Source organism: Felis catus, chromosome B2 (assembly GCF_018350175.1).
Source record: "Felis catus isolate Fca126 chromosome B2, F.catus_Fca126_mat1.0, whole genome shotgun sequence".
In the NCBI taxonomy this organism is placed as follows: domain Eukaryota; kingdom Metazoa; phylum Chordata; class Mammalia; order Carnivora; family Felidae; genus Felis; species Felis catus.
The window spans coordinates 144,168,336-144,188,588 of record NC_058372.1 but is presented as its reverse complement, the minus strand read 5'-3'; the positions used below and the strand labels follow the sequence as shown (position 1 = coordinate 144,188,588).

Below are 20,253 nucleotides of genomic sequence, written 5' to 3'. Positions count from 1 at the left end.
CTCAGCCAGGGCTGATTTCACCCGCCTTGTGCCAAGGGGACACTGGCAATGTCTATTTTGGTTGTCACAATTTGGGGAGATGGGGTGTGAAATCTATTGGTATCTAGTGTGTAGAAACCAGAGATGCTGCTAAATATCCTACAAAACAGGGCAACTGCCCCAAAACAAAGAATTCTTGACCAAAAATGTGAATACTGCTGAAGCTGAAAAGCCCTGTCCCCGCTGGCACTTCATTGTCTCTGCAGGCAGGACGACAGCCGCTCCAAGCTGGACCCCCACCCCGCCCCTGAAACGCAGGCATGTACACATGGTCTCCACCGGGCGCTCCCCCTACATACTGCTTCAAAATGCTCTTCCTAAATCTTCAACGACTCCCTGAGGCCTAGAAAAAAATAAAATCCAAAATCTCTCAACAGCCTGACTTTTGTCCATCTAATTTTACCAGCTTTATCTCCCCCAACTTTCCACTGTGTCCACCAAGATCCAGCCAAATCAGACTATTTGATATGTGGTGAGCACTCCGGTTCCCCTGATCCAGAGCAATGTTCCTTCCCAGTTTGTATCTTCGGTAATCCTACAAGCTGAAATGCCTCCGTGGTGGCAATTCCCAGATGCTACGAGGTTCTAACACCTCCCTCCTCAGGACTTCAGTGTGGCGGTTCAGGTCCTGAAGGCCATAAATCCCTTAGGCTCAAGAATCATCACTATCTTATATAATTTTACACTCTCCAGAGTTCATGGACTCAAAGACAAAGTCTCTTGCCCTGCTACTGGAGTGGGAAGGCAATCGATGAGAGAATGTGTTTCCAGGTAAATAAGACAAATCAGACTGACAGAAGAAAAACAAATGCTTATCAAACTACTTCTGATTTCAAGAAGTGCTGCTTCTTCAAGCAGTCAAGCCCTGATGTGACTAAGAAGGCATAACTGATGGCCTGTGGAACAGTGTGGATCAGACCACGGCTGATGACTGCGGTACAAGGCAGAAGTGGTGAAAACAGGAAATCCTGGGAGAAGGTGAGACTCTGGCTTGCCCTGGACGTGGAAGGCCTGCCGCCTGTCTACAACTGCTTTCTCTGCTGTATTTCATTTGGCTAAAGTATCTGCTAAAGCAAGGTATAAACAAGGCTTCTTTTAGATTACACATTACTGATCTGCAGTACCTCTAGCAAATAATGGTAATTGCTAAAGAAGAAAGGAAGCTCGATTAGAAATAAAGAGACCTAAATTCCAGTATCGACTTGGCTTCTAACCCACCACGTGCCATTAAGAAATCACGTAACTGTTCAGACTTCTATCCCATCCAATCCCAACGTTCTACGGCGCCAAGAAAGATGTGGGAAATTTTTAGTTGAAGTGTGGGAAAATGTGTATTGTGAAGAGGGAGAACGGAGAGGACAATGTCGGACTTCAGATTCCCCGCGTGGCATTACATTGTCACACCCGGACTCTTCCACAGCATTACCACGGAACATCAGTCAAATAGCTGAGGTAGAGGTGGCAGGTGAGGGAGACGAGGCAGGGGGAGGCAGGGGAGGGAGAGGCAGTGGGGGCGGGAGAGAGAGGCGGCAGGGGAGGGAGAGGCGGCAGCTAAAGTTGGGGCGGCACCAAAATACCTTTAGCTGCTGCAAAGCCTTGGCGATGAGTGGCTGACTGGATGTCTGCTCCTGGTGCAGAGTCATGAGTCCCTCGATGGACTGCTGGAAGGCCTTCCTCTGAATTGTGAGATGGGCAGACTGCATGACAACTAGTAGAAGATTATCCACCTGGGAGGAAAATCAAGCACCGGGCTTAAAAACAGACCCACTTAACGGTTTCCCATTCCAGGTGAACCCCTCGTCCAAAAACAATGCCAACCTCACAGAGCTACCAGGCCAGGAACCACCGGATCAGAAAGCAGTTTTCAAGCAGAGCTACGCCTGGCAGTGGGCCCTACGTCTAAAGTCTTCCACACAATAGTGAAGAATCCCACGGAACTGTGTGGGCATGATGCCTTGAACAGCCTAGAACCACAAGTAACTCAATACTCCTGCAGCAGTCTGTGTGTGTGTGCGTGTGTGCGTGTGTGCGTGTACACGTGCTGGAGCAGTACATAACGCTGGAAAATGCAGGAATAAAAGAAAATGACCTGAGTGGCTTTCCATGAAACAGACAAACAGCTCATTGAGACTTCTTTAGCTTTTTCTTTCAGTGACAGTGAGTCACTGCAGTATTTCACATAGAGGTGTGATGTGATCACAGCCGCGTGTTATGAAGGTCATTCTGAAAGTACCCAAACAAACACAGACTTGGGGAGAGGGAAGGTGTGGCTGGAAGTGTGACAGTGCAGCAGTCCAGTCCCGGGATGACAGAATCGAACTGTGGTGGTGGCTCCGGACGGCACAGAAATCATCACGTGCTGGAGATGCTTCGGGTGTGCTAGGGCTGGTGACTAACCGGGGGGTAGAAGGACGAGTTTACACGGTCACACTCTGCGTTAAACACCTGAGTGGACACAGCAGCATTCACAGAGACAGAGAACACGAGCAAGAGAGCAGGTTGTGTGGAGAAGAGACAGCCATGCGCTCAACTTTGGCCAGGCTGAATGCAGAGGGCATGCGAGGGTTTCTTCCAGGTTGTAATTAATGAGTTATTTCAACCCTCCTGGGGTTGAAACCCTCCCTGTCGGGGAGGTAGGTAAAAAGCTTCACCACAAAAATGGAAGCTAACAGCAAGTCAAGCAGAATACGCGAAAAAGCGGAACTTCTGAACGGGCGAGAGAACTCCTGTGAGAGTGCGAGTACACAGATCACGGCTCAACTAGGTAAGGACATAAGTAAAATACTCCAAATATTCCAGTATAATTTAACATACACAATTTGAAGGAATATGCTGGTACAAGTCGTGCTACAAAACTATGGAAACATCGAGGTCCATTTTGGGGGAAGTCTACACTTGAGACTCCTGTGGCAGTTAAACCAATCACTCGGGAGCCGGTCATTCGTTTTCTCTAAAGGTATTTGAAGTACCCAGTGCTGCCTCAGGTGGGGGGCGGGGAGCAGCGGGTGCGGGAGCCGCGACTGACACACACCTGCATGCTTCTCAGGGTATCGACGGTCTCCACCTGCGGCACAACTTTGACGGGCTGCGCTTCCCACGCGGCCCAGCCATCGTCGGCATCCCGGGCGCGGTCGCTGTGCTTGGTGAGCAGTAGGTACGCGTCAATCAGGACGTCATCGGACTCTTTGGAGCAGTCCTTTCCCGCAGCTGCATTGAGCAACTGAAGAATAATGCTCTTCTCAGCGAGGGTGTCTGGGACAAACACCTGCAAGTTTTCCAAGCCAGGAATCTGTACCTGCAAAAGAAATGACCCAGAATCTTAAATTAGGGAATGTCACACATAGAAATGTTATTTAAAAAAGAAAACCAAAAACAAAAAACAGAAAAGGACCGGCCTGTGTGGGGAAGGCGCAGAAGGCACCTCAGGGCATCCAGGCCACGCTGCAGGCGGCAGGGAGGACAGCACGGGAGCACTGTGCCCGAGAGGCCTGGTGAAGCTACTCACAGAGCACCCTCCCACCGCCGTATTTTTAGTATAAGCACAAAAATACCCTCCAGGGGAGGAATGTTGGCCTCCAACAACCTCAACCAGCGCTACTTTGAGATGCTTACAGAAAGTAAGGCAAAACATGCTAATAACGGATTCATTAATCATTCTTGGTGGGGGCATCATAAAAAGCCTTTTAAAGATCATTTTATTTTATTTTTTTTTTCAACGTTTATTTATTTTTGGGACAGAGAGACAGAGCATGAACGGGGGAGGGTCAGAGAGAGAGGGAGACACAGAATCGGAAACAGGCTCCAGGCTCTGAGCCATCAGCCCAGAGCCTGACGTGGGGCTCGAACTCACGGACCGCAAGATCGTGACCTGGCTGAAGTCGGACGCTTAACCGACTGCGCCACCCAGGCGCCCCTTAAAGATCATTTTAATAAGGAGCACGCATGTGATATTGTTGTGCAAATCACACATAAATGCAGGTGGGATAAAACTGTGGGCTTGGGATAAAATTTCCAGTAATAAGACCATAACACAGAGTCTGTTAATACTAAATGTCCAACAACTTAAATGGGATTAAAGATGGTGACTCAAAAAGGGGGTCCACTGATGGCAAACGTTCCTATAAAAAGTCTAAATTGTTTCAGGAAATGTAAGGGTAAAACATAAAAAAAACACTTAAAATAATTATTTTGTTATTTTACATTATTATTGTACACACATTATTTTAGATGTATGTGTAGCTAATTTTAACAAATAGTATGAATGAATATTTGATGACTTTATCTGCATTCTTTTTTTAAATTTTTTTAACATTTATTTAAAAAAAATTTTTTAATGTTTATTTATTTTTCAGAGAGAAAGAGAGCATGAGCAGGGGAGAGGCAGACAGACAGGGAGACACAGAATCTGAAGCAGGCTCCAGGCTCTGAGCTGTCAGCACAGAGCCCGACACGGGGCTTGAACTCACAAACCACAAGACTGCGACCTGAACTTGAAGCAGGACGCTTAAATGACTGAGCCACCCAGGTGCCCCTAACGTTTATTCATTTTTTTGAGGAAGTCAGAGACAGCACAAGCTGTGGAGGGGCAGAGAGAGAGGGAGACACAGATTGCCAAGCAGGCTCCAGGCTCCAAGCTGTCAGCGCAGAGCCTGACGTGAGGCTCAAACTCACAAACCGTTAAGGCCCATGACCTGAGCCGAAGTCAGACGCTCAACTGACTGAGCCACCTCAACTTTATCTTCCTTCTTAAAGCAAGTCAACACATATGAAAAACTTTGTTTTTCTAATTATTTCATTGAGAAATTATGAGAAAGTCTTTTTACTGGGATCAATACAGCCAGCAAAGCCTAAAATATTTACCATCTGGACCATTAAGATAAAGTCTGTCCATTTTAGAGAAAAACAGGAAAGGCAAAATATTCCAGTTACAGCATTTTACATATTTACCTTAACATACTGCTTTGATTTCAGAACGTCCAGAAGGTCTCTGACTGGGGCTGAAAGTACAAATTCTGCTGCTATTTCCAGGTCCTAGGATCACAGTTACAAAGAAACTTCTTTAGGGTTAGCTTTTAAAAAGGAAGGAAGGAAGGGAGGGAGGGAGGGAGGGAGGGAGGGAGGGAGGGAGGGAGGGAGGGAGGAAGGAAGGAAGGAAGGAAGGAAGGAAGGAAGGAAGGAAGGAAGGAAGGAAGGAAGGAAAGTAGGTAAAGGAACCATTTTCGACAATCAGGATTGTTAACTCACCTTTCTCAACATTTTGGCAAATCCGAGGGCCTTGGAGGCTCTTTCTCTGGCTTCGTGGAAGAGCTCCTTCAGCGCCCGACTAATCTCTATGACAGACCTCCTGCAAAGTCAGCGCCACCCAGTTAGAGCCCGTGACACTGTGTCAGGAAACCGCAACAAAGAGGAGCAAGTCCCAAACCACATTAACAAAGACTGAGAACTAGACACATGGGAGCAAGCAGTTACTGAGAATGTGTCTGAAATACTCAGAAGCTCGCTCTCTTGTAGTTTTCTAGAAGGTACTTGTATTCTTTACATAAGTAAGGCACATACAATAACCTTCAAATAACAGTAAGCTCAATTTTCTAAAGATTTGATTATAATAATTTCTTGGAGTTTGAGATAAAATTCCTAAAAGTTGACTCCCAGTGCAGAACCTTTCTGAAAAGGAACATACACAGTGATGGGCTGGTAAATGGTTAACAACCGGCCCCCCTCAAGTTCCTGTCTTCACGGTGTCTGGTGATTTCTGTGGCATAAATACGCCCCTCGCGGCTGACTGCGAGCTACCAGCGTGACGGCACTGAGCGACGGCCGGGGGACAGGTGTGCATGATCGTACTTCGGCTCCCCGGAGCCGGGATGAGCCAGCACGAGCCAGCATGAGCCAGACCCAGCACACCAGCGCACAAGCCCGCTTTTTGGATCCACCGCTAATAAAGAACCAGGGCATCCTAAGAGCCCTTCTCTAGTTCACCACCTTACATCTCCGACTCCCCGTTTATTCTGAATCCACCGCGTTACCTCCCGAGCCTGCAGGACCTTCTACAGACTGACTCCTTCCAATTCTCAGCTATTCGTACTTTCCCAGGTAAGAATCTGGGTGAACGCTTCTTTCTTTAACTCTGGCATGAGGACCTCCCAGGTATTCTGAAACCCAAAATGTGCTTCTCATCAAATTTTGGATGGTGAGAGAAACACATTTCAGCTCTAGAGAAGTCATTTCCCTTGAGCATTTCCTAAGCTTGAATCCTAGGATATCGCTAATAACTGGCCACAAGACAGCTATGCGGCTGATACACGTGCCACAGAAAGAGCAATTTAACGTGGTCCAACCTGAACACCATCTCACGGAATTGGAGGAAATGCAAGAGATGCGTAAGCCATGGTTTCATGTACTTAAGCTTCAAGTTCAACAGAAGGAATAAGCTATGCATAAAAACAATGACAATGTGTTAAATGTATTAATGGACTGACAGAAAGAAACATAATTATGTGATTAGAGACATTCCAGGACGCAGGGATGAATGCTCTCTACTCATTTTTAGTCAACTTGCACTCTTTCTCCCTTTCTCAAAAGACACTATTTTCATTAGGCCACTAAATTCTAAATTCACCTTCAAAGAAAACGCCACAGAAAATTCTAACTAAGAGAGGACAAGGAAAGATAAGACAGTCACAACCAGAAATCTTCAGATCTACTATGGAAATCCCTACAGTCCAACAGTTCGGTTTGAACAAGGTGCATTCTAGACTCATCACCAAGAGCAGGAGTCTGTGAAATAAGGAAGGGGAGGGGAAGGGAATGAGGCACAACCTTATTTCGTCCGAAGCGTTGCTGTCGTCGGCGCTGGTCCAGAACTCGGCACAGCTCTCCTGTAAGCCAAACTCTAAAAAACTTCCTGTCGACTTCAGCAGCATCCCTGCGATGTCACTAAGGGAACAAAAGTACAAAAGTAAACCAAAGAAGAAAAACTGTCCTTGTTCTTTCTAATTCTACAATGAGAAGCTGAAAATCCAGCTGTTTTAATAGTTTGGGAATCAACAATAGTGAGAATTTTCTTGTACTATAAAATCCTGATTAATGTGAGAAAGGGGAAATCTCAACTACGGCACGTATCTGTCTTCATTCTATTATCACGGTTTTATCATAAACCTTAAAATTTTAAATCATATTCAGAGAAGCTAGGTAATTATTACACAAATGTAATTTTCTACTTAAAAGTCTAAAATAGCATAAAACGGCCTTAAATATATATCTGTGACCAGATATTTTTTTTTAATTTTTTTTTCAATGTTTATTTATTTTTTGGGACAGAGAGAGACAGAGCATGAACGGGGGAGGGGCAGAGAGAGAGGGAGACACAGAATCGGAAACAGGCTCCAGGCTCTGAGCCATCAGCCCAGAGCCCGACACGGGGCTCGAACTCCCGGACCGCGAGATCGTGACCTGGCTGAAGTCGGACGCTTAACCGACTGCGCCACCCAGGCGCCCCCGTGACCAGATATTTTTTAAAAGCTTTATAAACTAAATGACGGCATAAGAAAACAAAGTGAATTCCTTAAATGCAACTGTTTTTACAAATTTCCCTGACAATTAGCTTCGCCTGGTCCATCAACACGAAACACTCCACACAGCTGATGCCCCTCGCGGAGTACACAATCCACACACTAGGGAAAAGTGTAAGCTTGAGTGTATAAAACTATCTAAATGAGTGAAGTAAAGACTCAACAGCAGTTTACCAGCCTCTACGTTCAAAGAGAGGAGCGTCTATCTGGTAAAAGAGAGCGGGTAAGCATACAAACAGTGGCGGACGCGGCACAGGGAAGCGCCAGGGGACTTGCAGAGGACGGAGACCAAACCCAGCTGCGTGCGACACAGGGGTGCAAGAGAGAGAGCAGTGAGAAGAGAGGCTAGCAGCAAGGGAATGGAGGAGGGGAAGAACAGTCCAGGAAGAACAATGAATACGATCGAAAGGCATGAAGACGTGTTAAGCAAGAGGTCTGGCTGCGAAAAGAAATTGCACAATCTGAAAGGAGCAAGACCCAGAACGCGAGCTGCGGCCAGGCTGCAAAAGGCCTTGCACGTCCTGCCGAGTGCCCCACCTTCAGTTACTGGGCAGAGAGGTCAGCCTTCAAAGAAACTGAGTGGGAAAGGGACCTGATTACAGACCCGCTTTCAGAACAGCAGTGGAGGAGGATACCCACAAAGGGTTTGCTCGACAAGCACTGAGTATCGGTTATGTAGTAACCAGTGAACGGAACCGGTAAGAACCACTCCAGTGAACAGAGGAAAAACCAAGAAATAAAATAAAAAAGGAAAATATGGAGCAGTTCCGTTAAGTGCTATGGAGAGAAATAAGAAGAAAGGAAACCAAGAAGAACTAGTGGGTAGGAATTTCCATCTTAAATATGGAGAAGGGGACATTTAGACAAAGACCTAAAGGAAGCAGAAAATGGGTCATGAAAATAACGGGGGAAGAGCAGTTCAACTAGAGGAACCACCAAGTGCAAAGGGCCAGAGGCACGAGCATGCCCTGTCCGGGAAAAACAATAAAGAGGCCAAGGTGGCTGTCTGGTAAGTCCTGGAGAAGGGGACAGAGAAGGGTGACAGAGAGTCAGTGAAAAGTCAGACTGTGTCCAGCCTTATGGGCCGTGTTCAGGAGCTCTCACTTTTACTGAAGAAGAAGGGAAGCCACTGGAGTCTTTGCAACGGAGGAGAAAATGGTCTGATGTGCACTTTAACAAGATCATTCTGGCTGTGGAGTTGAGAATAAACCAACGGGGTGAAGAGCTAAAACAGAGTCTCCTTGGAGAGCGCCTGCAGTCATTCGAGCAAGATACGACAGCCTGGGAGGAGTGCCCACGTGGAGGGGTGTGCAGAGGTCAGACTGCGGATGAATCCTGCAGGGACCAGCGACAGGCTCAGGGGTAGTGTGCGAGACAAAGACAGGACTCAGGGATGGCTCCGAGACTGATGGAACCTGGGAGGAACAGCCCAGGAAGGAGACCGCTGCCGTGCGCATCCAGAACTAGCCCGGCCTGCGGTGGCAGGCCCTCAGCCGGGAACTGCTCAGAAGAAGGCACAGGAAGGTGAAGTTCAGACACTGCCGCGTACAGACAGCGAAGGACGAGCAACAGATAAAAACAAAAAACCAACAGGAGGAAACGAGGCTGGGGGGAAATTACATAACATGAATGTGTGGCACAAATGAACAGTAACCTCTTAAAAAAAAATTTGACAAAGCCCAACAGCCTGGAAACAGAAAACGCGAACAGAAGAAATTACAGGCAAAGCAGAATTACTGGACATTAAGAGAAGGCGAGATGCTGAAAAGGGCCGTGAGCGCACTTTGTAAGAAGGCTGACTGGTTCTGGAACCCACCGGAACAGGAAGGCAGGGCCCGAAGGGCCGGGGAGGTCAGAGAAAGAGTCAGCCGCTCACTCACAATCCAGGGAGAGAGGACGGTCAGGGCAGGAGAGGAATTCTGAGGCCCTGCGCATGGGACACAGATGGGGGTGGGGGGCTGACAGCGATGCCCTGTGAGGCTGGAGGGGAACCCAGGAGAGCTGCGGTCCTCACGACCCACACGACGGAGGGGAAGCTGGGCTGCGCACACGAGGACTTCTACGAGGGGACAGAGGAAACGAAATGGCTGATGGGGCAAGTGAGAGGGGGCGGCACTGACCCCCAGCAGCCGAGTCAAGAGCTGAGGGGCCAGCAGCGGGGACGCCACCTTGGGCACTCAGCTCCTGGAGAAGGGACATGGGTGAGACACACGCCTGAGGTTCCCAGCGCCCCGCCGAGGCTGGGACACCCGGGGCCTCCGGTCTGAGCCGCCCTTCAGGGGCCTCAGAGCGTTTCTGCTAAGGCAGGGGTTCCTCAACTTCTCAACTGACATTTTGGGGGGAGAATTTGTGGTTTGGGGGCTGTCCCGTGCACTGCAGGATGTTCAGCAGTGTCGCCGGCCTCTAATCAGGAGCACCGCCCAGTCACTACAAGCAAAACTGTTTCTGGAAGGTGCCAAATGTCCCCACACACCCCCCGCTGAGCAGCCTGGCTCCCAGGACAACGAAACTCGGGAGAGAGGCACATGCGCACGTGTGACTGCTTGTCACCTTCATGTAACTGAGCAGGTACACATGTCACAGAGGACGGGGCGGGGGGCGGGGGGTGCGAATGGGCAGGCGCGCTCAGGAGCACAAGGGTCCTACCAGAAAAGTTTGCCGGCCTGTGCTTCTCCTCCCCGGATGTAATGGGTTATTTCTTTGGTGAAATTCCATTCTTCTTCTAACAGATTTTTTAAACTATGGGATGCCTGAGGTAACTGCTGTAGCATTTGGATCCAGCTTCTCATGTAATCAAAATACACCTTAAATAAAGAAACATAAAGGGAGATATTTGAGAACAGAATTCAGCAGCTCACAACGTTCACCTCTGCTGACCTGAAAGCCACAAACGAGAAGGGCAAAGTGGAGGGGACGTTGAGGCACGCAGCCCTGCGAGAAGCAAGATCCTTCACTGCATCACCGAGGTCTGAATGGGCACTTCTCTTAAACTGTGCAACTCAACTCCTTGGCAATTTAACACATTATTTATAATCCCCTCAAATTACCAAGAAAATAAAATGTTCACAATGTACCCAAAAGTAAAAAAAAACACACAAACAAAAACCAAGATAATAATACCCGGAAAATTTCATTATTAATATATTATGAAATTATTCCTTTAAGAGGTTGGGATCTTTACTTGTTGAATCACCTAATTTAACTTTCAACAGTATCTTCCGTGTTGAGAGGAAAAGAGCACACTTTTCGCCACCATCCCTTCCTGACCCCCGGATTTTTATGACACGGTTTTTTTCAAGATGTATGATATATAAGTTATGGTATCTAATCAAAATACCCAGGTCTTCTGAAATGGGGTTTATGTCCACCACAAATCCTATGCAACAGCTCTCCCATCCCTACATCCTTATTTTGATGTATCTGCTGCTTCCCAGGGTTTTACTGTCAATTAGCTTTTCTCAAGACAGGTTCACAATTATTAGATTACAAAAACTCACTGTGGATTCTCCTACTGAAAGGACAACTTGACTGAGTATAAAATGCCTGAATTACACGTTCTCCGCTTCAGAATGTTTCAGGCATTGCTCCCGGACTACTGCCTGCCGTTGCGTGTTGTTCGAACAAAGAAACCTGATGGCAGCCTCGTCTCCCGCTGTCCCCGCTCTCCTCCCGCCCTGAGGTGCCTTGCTTTTTCTCTGCCCGGATATATACGGGATTCTAGATCCAGTCTCGGATCTCAGTGACTTTCCCAGGCTACATCTTCGCGTTCGCTGGAGTGAATGTTTTCTGAAATCCGGTACTAACTTTCGGGAGGTAAATTTCAGGTCTTGATTTCAGAAAGCCGTCTTCTGTTGTGTCTCTGGATGCCCCTGGGCTCCCCCAGCCAGCCTGTGGGGTGTGAATCTGCGGTCTGGGGTCCGTTATGAACACAGCTGTCGGGGTATGCGGAACCTAGCATTTGTGGGTCTACCACCATCTCGTCCAAATGACACAAACTCTTAAATACGAGGCCAGGATCCCCTTTGGCTTCTCGGGGTGCTGCTCTTCTCCCCGGCTTTGCTCATGCCCGGCCGTCTCCCAAGGAGTGCACCTCTCCCTTACGGCCCCGTCACGGGGCGCCCGTGTGACCGCGTACCCGAGGGCCGGAAGCAGTTGGCATCCTCATGAACCCTTTGTTCATACGGTCACCTACTGATTTCCGACTGCTGTCATCCTGTCCCCCTCTGGTGTCCAACAGTCTTCTCTCCATCCCAGACTCAGCCACCACATTATGTTTCATCCCAGATCTTGTCATTACAGAGTATCTCCAGGCCTCAGATCACCCATCCAAACGCCTGATTCTAAAACTCCTCTCCTCATTCCAGTTTTCTGTTCAACTACCACCACCATGACCATTCTCGTATTGAAACCTTATGTCAACTCCAGTCCATGGGTTTCTCTTCCTTCTCCAGTTCGCTACTCCCTTCCTTCACTCCCTCTCCTCCTTTTTTGGCTTAGAGCCCACACGGTCAGCTCTCCACACCCCGGCCACCCCCCACCCTGCCACCCCCCCCTCTTCAGCTCACCTGCCAGATCCCCAAAGCACGGTGAGCCCAACAAGTCCGCGCCCCACACCCTCACTCAAGAAGCTGAGGGTCGTGAGGGTCGCGGGACAGGGAGGAGCCCCTGCTCTACACATCGCGATCCCGACCACGTGGTGCGCGCAATACTTCTATCTCCACGCGACCCGTTTTCCTTCTCTCTACGACCGCACTTTGAAACCCCTCCATTTTCCTCAGACTGCCAATGCCCACCCTCAGCCCTTCTCAGCAGATGATCTATCTCAGCCCTCCTAACGAAGAGAAGTCATTAGATACAGGATCCCTCACCTTCTCCACCCCAAACACACACACGGCCATGTGACATCTCCTCCTAGCAGCGGCCGAGCGAAGCGTCCTCCCAATCTCAACACTTGTGTTTCGAGACCCGCCTCCTCATGGCATCTGCGGAAGCTCACAGTATCGAGTTCCCTCTCCTCTCATACGTGCATCATTTTGTTCATCTGTCTCCTTCCACAAAGTCAATCCCCAAGGCTTTCAAATGGCCTCCAGTAAGTTCTATTTAAGAGCTCCCACTGGACCCACAGTGTTCACTACCGGAGTACAAGCTGCACCCCCGCAGGAACACCGGCTGCACACGTCTCCCCTCTCCCTCCTGCGTCTTCTACAACTGCCACGTCTTGCTCCTCATTATCGCATTTTCATTCCTTGTAAGTTCTTTTTCTGTGGCTTCCTTAGATCCATCACCCGTTCCTCCACCTCCATCATGTTCACTGCTTTGGTTACTTCTAAGGCCAGGGCCAGAGAAATGAGCTGAGACGGTTTATAGCTTCAATCTGGTTTGCTGCCTCAAGCAAACGCTCAGCAAGTCACGTCCCTGGACCTGCTCGCATGAGTGCTTCAATTTTCCGCGTCAGGACGATGACGAAACGCGGAGTAAAGCCCCCAAAGTCACCGACGTTCTGCATCACGGCCTGCTCACCACTGCCTCCCGTCACCCTCCTCAGCAGCGGGATACGTTCGGACAACACAAGCGTGCCTGCTCCTCCTCTGTCTTGCGGACAGGCCACCGACAAGCCCTCCGCGGGGACCCCTCCAGCCTCTCCCTGGACCGCTCACACCCCCACACGCCACCGCTCCAACGGATCCCTGGACGGGCTGTGAGATACTCAGAGCTTGCATCGACCCTCACGTTAGTCCAAACTTCAAGGCAAATAACTGTAACGGTCTTTTGGTCAGGCAAGGAGAGGAGAACAGTGTGCCAAATTTTCTCCTTTGCTGAACACGGAGTTTTTTTCTTTACTCGCCATTCCTTTGGCTGTTTTTGAGTTTCAAGAGGAGGCTGTGTGGCAAACACGATGCAATTGGCCATCCAAAGACCATTCCCTCCTTCCCTTCTAACGAACACACCGATTGTGTTTGGGTTCCCCCAGATGTCAAAACAGGCCCGTGCCATTAGCCACTGAGCACACTTCGGGCACACGTTTAAAACCGCTGATAACTTCCAGCTCTTCATCTGTGAAGTCATGGAGATGAAACTAAGGGAGATCTTGTCTCACACAGATCATTGTAGCAAAACCAAAACAAAGTCCTAAGTACTTAGAGCTCTGAGGAGCTGCTGCGAATTTGGGTATTCCCTTCACCTGGCCTTCAGATATCCCACAGGCACACCGAGGACTCTGGACTCCGACACTGAATGGCCTGAGCCTCTGACTCCAGACTCTGGCACTGAATGGCCCGAGGGCACACCCTGCCCACCTGCCTCTTACCCTTCCTGCCTCAGTGACCGCACTGATAAGGGTGCTTGCTGTGTGTGCCTTTGTGAAACCACCAAAGACAGTTTGGGAAGCTTTTTGTCTTTTTAAACTCCTGGTTTAACCATTCATTGAGAGAAAGAGAAAAAATAATTTGCATTTGTTTTTTTATCATGACTTTTCAATGATAAAGACTTTTCTGACCTAAGAAATACACTGTATTTCAAAATGTAGCCAGGTTACACACTCTGGTCTTTTATGCATTCACCCCAATTAAGAAATAATTTCAAACTCAAAATTCTTTCTTGTAATGCACCAGATATTATAAGTCCCCCTCCTAGCCACCTTCTTCTTTCTTTTTTTTTTTTTTAATGTTTATTTATTTTTGACAGAGAGAGAGAGAGAGAGAGACAGAGAGCTAGCAGGGGATGGGCAGAGAGAGGGAGACACAGAATCCAAAGCAGGCTCCAGGCTCCGAGCTGTCAGCACAGAGCCTGAGGCAGGGCTCAAACGCACAGACCACGAGACCATGACCTGAGCCGAAGTCGGACGCTCAACCGACTGAGCCACCCAGGCGCCCCCTTTCTATCCTTCTGCTGTAGCAACTGGAAAGCTAAACATTTGAATCCCCAGCCTCTGCCACAGTCAAGAGGCCACGCCATAGGTTTGGTCAATACGATGCAGAGGAAATGTGGTGGGTGTGGCTTCCAGGAGAGCGTTCACTGCTCTGGACTTAGCTGGCAAGGGCACTTTTCCCCTTCTGCCCTTCTCTTTTCTTCTGGCCTAGAAAGTGGGGGTGGTACCTGGAGGTGCTGCAGCCACCCTGACACAGGACACAGCAAAACGGCATGCAAAATATGTCTTGAAAACCTTCCCCAAATAATATACCCACAAGCATGGTCATTCTTGTATTGTTTCATCAACCTGCCAGGTTACAGAATCATCTGTGCATATGCCCGACTCAATCCAACAAGTACTGGCTACACACTATCCTCTCCCAGACATCATGGAAGACAAAGTAACTCCAGGCTACAGCCGCTGGCTGATGACGCTTTCAGTAGTCTGGGAAACCTGAGAGCAGAGAAATGGTATATCATTGCATATTCCACCGCACAGCTCTAACCATGACTGCGTAGAGTTCAGAGAAGGTGTCGACAGAGGCATGTTAAAGACTGAAATTGTCAGATAAAGCTTCCAGAGAAAAGCAAACCTTGCAAGTAAGTCTTAAACGGGCACCTAAGGTAAAAGGATACGTCCACCAGGAGTGAATAATCAGAGCAACAGGACAGGGGTTACAACGTGTGTGCGTGCACACAACTCACATGGTGTAAGGACTGGGGAGCTCCTCTGGGCAGGTCTGCTTCTGCCAAATCCCATTGTAATTCCTCAAATGGGCCCAGTTCCTCAGCGAACTCTGGCTCCCACACGTCCCCAAGCTAATTTAGGTGACCCGTCTCCAAGTGGCCACCGCATTTCAGAATCCCGCCCAGGCACCTAGCACTCACGCCCAGGGCCCAGCCAGACTAGGAGCCTCTAACTGTCACTACTGTCTTCTCAGTCGTAGCGCCGGCCACGCATTGCAGAACAGCTGAGGACAGATGGCTCAATAAAATAGGACCAGACTATGACTTCATTTCTGGGCCGTTCTGCTCTAAGATGAAGAGTCTTACAGTTAACAAAATAGGGTAAGCTTCGCCAAAAATTCTAACGCAAAAAACCTTGAGCGTTTTTTAAAACGTGGATTTAGGAGACACAAACGTAATCCAATACTAGATGAAAAGAATCAGGTTAAAGACTGCCCCCTCCCGCTCCCTCTTCCTCCTTCTCCCCCCCCCCGCCCTCCCCCCCCCCCCCCAGTGCAGCTGAGAAACCCCCCGCTGGGCCTCACCATCAGCATTTTGTGCAGGTCCTCCTCGAAGGCATCGATGTTGCAGTCGGTCTTCTCCAGGTCGTCCAGAACCTCGTGCAGCATGAACTGGTAGTACTGCTTCATCAGAAGGCCGCCCTTCAGCACCTCCTTACACTCCCTCACCAGCTGCGGGAGCACACACACCTTCTGTGACATCGCACACCAAGGCCACGCCATCTGTCAGCCCACACACCTCCCACCTAAATCCTCAAGAAGTCTCGAAGTCCTAAAGTGTTTCCAATTCTTTATCAGCTCCGTTCATATACATATCTTAGCAGTCTTGATTAGGAACAAAAAACCGAAAATAAGTATTTACTATTACAGCATAAATACACAGAGAGAGTACCAGACAGGCAAACGCCGATTTGTGACAATACGTTCCCCTACAAATAAAGTTATACAGAAGAGACATCCCACACAGTAAGGTCTATTTTTCTACGATTTTGCATCATAGAAGACAATGGATAGAAAACTCTCCTAATGAAACTGCTTATTTTTAACCAAAAACATAGTAAAGATTCAAATACACCTACATACCACAGGGCATGGCAATCTTTGCGGTAATTTAGTACAGTAACTACGTGATTTGTGGCCTTTACCATCAGAAGCCTCTAATAATCACAAAAATCAAACCTAAGATCAATTTGATGAAAATAGAGGTCAAGGGAAAACAAAACTAAACAAACAGATGAGTGACCCCACACACTAGGCCCAGGAGGCAGCGGGACAGGAGGGAGGGAGACGGGATGAGGTCACTGGCCCTCCAGCCCTTCCATCACGGCATCTCGCTAGATTATCACAGTATTGCTTAAAGCAACGGGGATTCCATAAATACGATGTACCTAGATAGCAGAGCACTGCTTTAGCCAGCTGAAATCTTTTTTTGAACAATATTTAAGGGTAAAAACTCATCTCCTTTTCTTTTACTTGCATGTGTGGGATGAACAGGTGGACACAAATACACCGAAATAGTTACAGTGGTCCGCTCTGAGGGGCAGGATCTTCTCATTTTGTCTGCATCATTTTCTGTACTTGTCAAATATTCCAAAATTAGTACAGATTGCCTTTGTACACATAAATTCCCTTTCAAACCGTTCTAAAAGTAATTACTATCAGGGAGCCATGGCTAGAGCGACATCTACTAAAAGCTGTTCTGTTCAGATGTATATTTCTCGGTTAAAGATGTCACTTAGGTGCTTATAACCGAATCTTTGAATGATCTAAGCCAAAACTTGTTTTATTTTGATTCTAGCAATACTACATTCATCTAAGTTTTGTTTTTTCATTTTTAAAAACATTTTAACATAAACTACTGTTTCATCTTCATAAGAGCCCCACTAGCAAAAAGTAAACTCTGCCTTGTTTTTACCAGGTTATATTCCTGAATATCCGTTTTGTGAGAAAGGAAGTCAGTATATACCCAGGCCTGCTAAAGCTGTTAATTACCACTGCAACAGGTGGACAAGTGAGAAGCAAGGCCATGGCCACAGCGGGCAGTGAGCAGCAGAGCGAGGGAGAGAAGAACACTCTCTGGCCGGTGCTGGGCAGGAACCCAGGAACCCAGGAACCCAAGCGGCAACGAGTCATGCCTTCTCGGAGCCACACCACCAAAGTCAAGTCCTATTCTGTGCCTATCCGATGACCTGTGCTTGTCCCCAGGTGCCATCCCATCATCCCCCTTCCATCCCCAGGGGACAGACAAGCACAGTTGACAAAAACATACCTTCCCTCCTCCCCCAATCGGAATTATTTATCTTGTATAGTGGATATCCGTATGGTTAATACCATAAAGTACGAATACAAACACTCACCAGCATTCACCGTGCTAGATACAACTGCTTCCAGCCCTTCCTGTCACCTGTGGAGTATCAAACTCCCTAGAAAATCCCATCCAAAATTGATAAAAAACAAGAAAGCAGAAGCTGTCATTACTATTTAAACCATGCAACTGTCTACACGAGCAAAGAGTCCAAACATCTCCCAGCTGCACACTCTAAAGACAATGAATGATCTGTTTGCAGGTAGCTTCACTCGGACAAGAAAATAAGTGTAAGGAACTTAAACTACTTTCCCTGAGTGAATTTTAAGCTCCCAGCCTTCAACGGCTAATGTTGGGAGGCTACGCCATTCCACCACCATCCCTCTATATCCTTCCGGAACAAGAAAGTGATGGCAGGAAGGCGAACCACAGTTTTCTCTTTGAGGACTACATGCAAAGAACGTTTGAAATTACCCTAAAAAGAGCAGCTTAACAACACCAACATGCACTCATTTTTCGCTATTTACAACAATTTTAAAAAATCCTAAAAATAAAGACTATAAGCCTGTAGAATAGCGTAATAATTGCTAACTTTTTTTAATCAGTCCTGGAAACAGACCTGCTTAATACTCAAGAGAGACGGTTCTCCAGCAGGCCTCTGCTCCAATCTTAACTTCAGACACTCATGTATGACATTCAGAAGGACTCGACAGAGGACCAGGAAGGCAGGTTCGAATGAGGGCAAGTCCATGGACTGGAGTTCATCCCATGACACAGTGCTGCATTTCTGCTCCGAGGAACATGGCGTCCTGGATAACTGCACATAATCTGAACCCCACGTGGGGTCTGGAAACTCGGAAAACTAGAACAAAAATTCAACAAAAGTTACAAGAGCATACAAAAGGAGGTGCTATGGTTGTGGTTGTAACTATTATTCCCTATAATTTGCTGGCAAACCTACAAAAATCACAATTTTACAGGTAAGATAATCTTTAGAAGAATTCAACATGTTTAACATAGACCCAAGCAGTTCTAAAAGTAACAGAAAATCCTAACAAGAACTAATACCAAACTATGACATTTTTATCAAAAAAGCATAGTGGAAAAACTACCAAGTTCATCATTTTCATCACAAATTTTATCATCATACTTAAACTGATTACAACACTTTACTTTTAGGGTTAGATACAGTACTATCCCCAACTATCTCTAGACTGAGAAAACCAGAAATTATTAAAATCTGAGAAAGATTACCAGGGAGCCATTTACATAAACATAAAAACTAGCTGATTCTACCAATTCCTCTGTCCGTTGCTCTCCCGAGCTATATAAAAAATTTCTAAACTTGACCTGGCTGGTCCCACTCAAATGTTATTTGATACCCCTGGGAATCTCAGTGTCACTCCCCTTTCTTACAGTTACTCCATCCAATGCCTTATGCTGTTCCTCATAAAACAGGGAGTTCGGAGCTTCCCCACCGTTCTTAAACTTCTGGCAACATTACCCTGACCAATCAGATCCAAAGACCTTCATTTCTCCTTTTATTGAGAAAACAGACGCCAACAAAATTTGAAAACCTCAATTTCTCTTCAATTTAAAACGTCACCAATTAGAACTATTCTGCCTCAATGTCATTCCTATCTACGTTCCCTGTCCTTTACTGAACTCTTAACTCGTCTCCTCTGCTCATATCCTTTCATGCTCAACACAGATTTCTGCCTTTAAATTAACACATGCTTTAGTTTTCTGTAACAGGCCAGAGTATTTAAAATAGTGCATCATTTTTAAAATGTGATAAATGTGGTTAGGGTTAAGACATGTCTGTTTAAAAGCTTTAGGCAATATAAATGCTTGTTTTTCTCCGGTGCAGAGAGTGGTACCAGATCAAAGGCTGATGTAAAGCTCTATGAAATTCCGCAAACTTTCTATGATAAAATTCTAAAGAATTCTTTTGGCATTCTCTAGCGTCCCAGCCCGTTTACCCACATGCTGCAAGCTCGCTGGGAAAGAGAACAATCCCTACTTGTCCACAGTGCAAGAGAACACCGCCTGGGAGACCCAACGGCCAGACCCACACAGCTGCTGGGAAAACGTGTTCCTCCTGGTGGTGCATGGCGGGTCAATCCCTGTCCAAGGAGGGGCAGGCGTTAAAAAACTACTGAGCACTGAAGAGGAAGTGGCAACTTTAAGGAAACCAAGGTGAAGAATCAGAACAGCTGACACTGATTTCATGTAGGAAACAGAGAACCATAAAATACTCTACTGCAAGATCTCATTGCAGTCCTCTGGAAAAACAATTTAACAAACCAAGACTTCTATAATAAATTCAATAAAGGCAGTAAGAACAGATTGAATGTGATAAAAATTAATAACTTAGGCAGTAACTACAGAAATTATCGCTGTAACAAAGAGCAAAAGAAAAAGAAACAGAAATTTTGGGTGAAAAATAGAGACACGGGAGTCAGATCTAGGAGCTTAACGTAAGAATCACATGAGTGAAGAAAGAACAGGAGATGGAGAGGGCTGTTTGCACAGTCAAGATACCACTAACGTGAAGAAGGAAGAAACCTATTTAGATAAGGAAGAACTCTAAGTACAATTCCTTTATCTTCACTAAAAAAAAACCCCTGAGGAAGTATAGTAAGGTCTAATCAAATGAAAATTAAATCCAAATAAAGATCCT

The 20,253-nt window shown here is 47.0% G+C and overlaps 1 protein-coding gene across 7 annotated transcripts in view; it reads right to left on the bottom strand.

The window, feature by feature from the left end:
• Positions 1-20,253, bottom strand: part of MAP3K4 (mitogen-activated protein kinase kinase kinase 4) — a 113,038-nt gene that overhangs the window by 25,150 nt on the left and 67,635 nt on the right. For all 7 annotated transcript variants that reach the window (XM_045058328.1, XM_045058331.1, XM_045058326.1 and 4 more), the window contains 8 exons: positions 18,190-18,432; positions 15,791-15,937; positions 10,257-10,414; positions 6,859-6,975; positions 5,284-5,383; positions 4,987-5,070; positions 3,071-3,334; positions 1,617-1,766 (listed from right to left, as the gene is read on the bottom strand). In XM_045058328.1, coding sequence (XP_044914263.1) covers positions 1,617-1,766; positions 3,071-3,334; positions 4,987-5,070; positions 5,284-5,383; positions 6,859-6,975; positions 10,257-10,414; positions 15,791-15,937; positions 18,190-18,432 — 1,263 coding nt within the window. The remainder of the gene's footprint in view (positions 1-1,616; positions 1,767-3,070; positions 3,335-4,986; positions 5,071-5,283; positions 5,384-6,858; positions 6,976-10,256; positions 10,415-15,790; positions 15,938-18,189; positions 18,433-20,253) is intronic.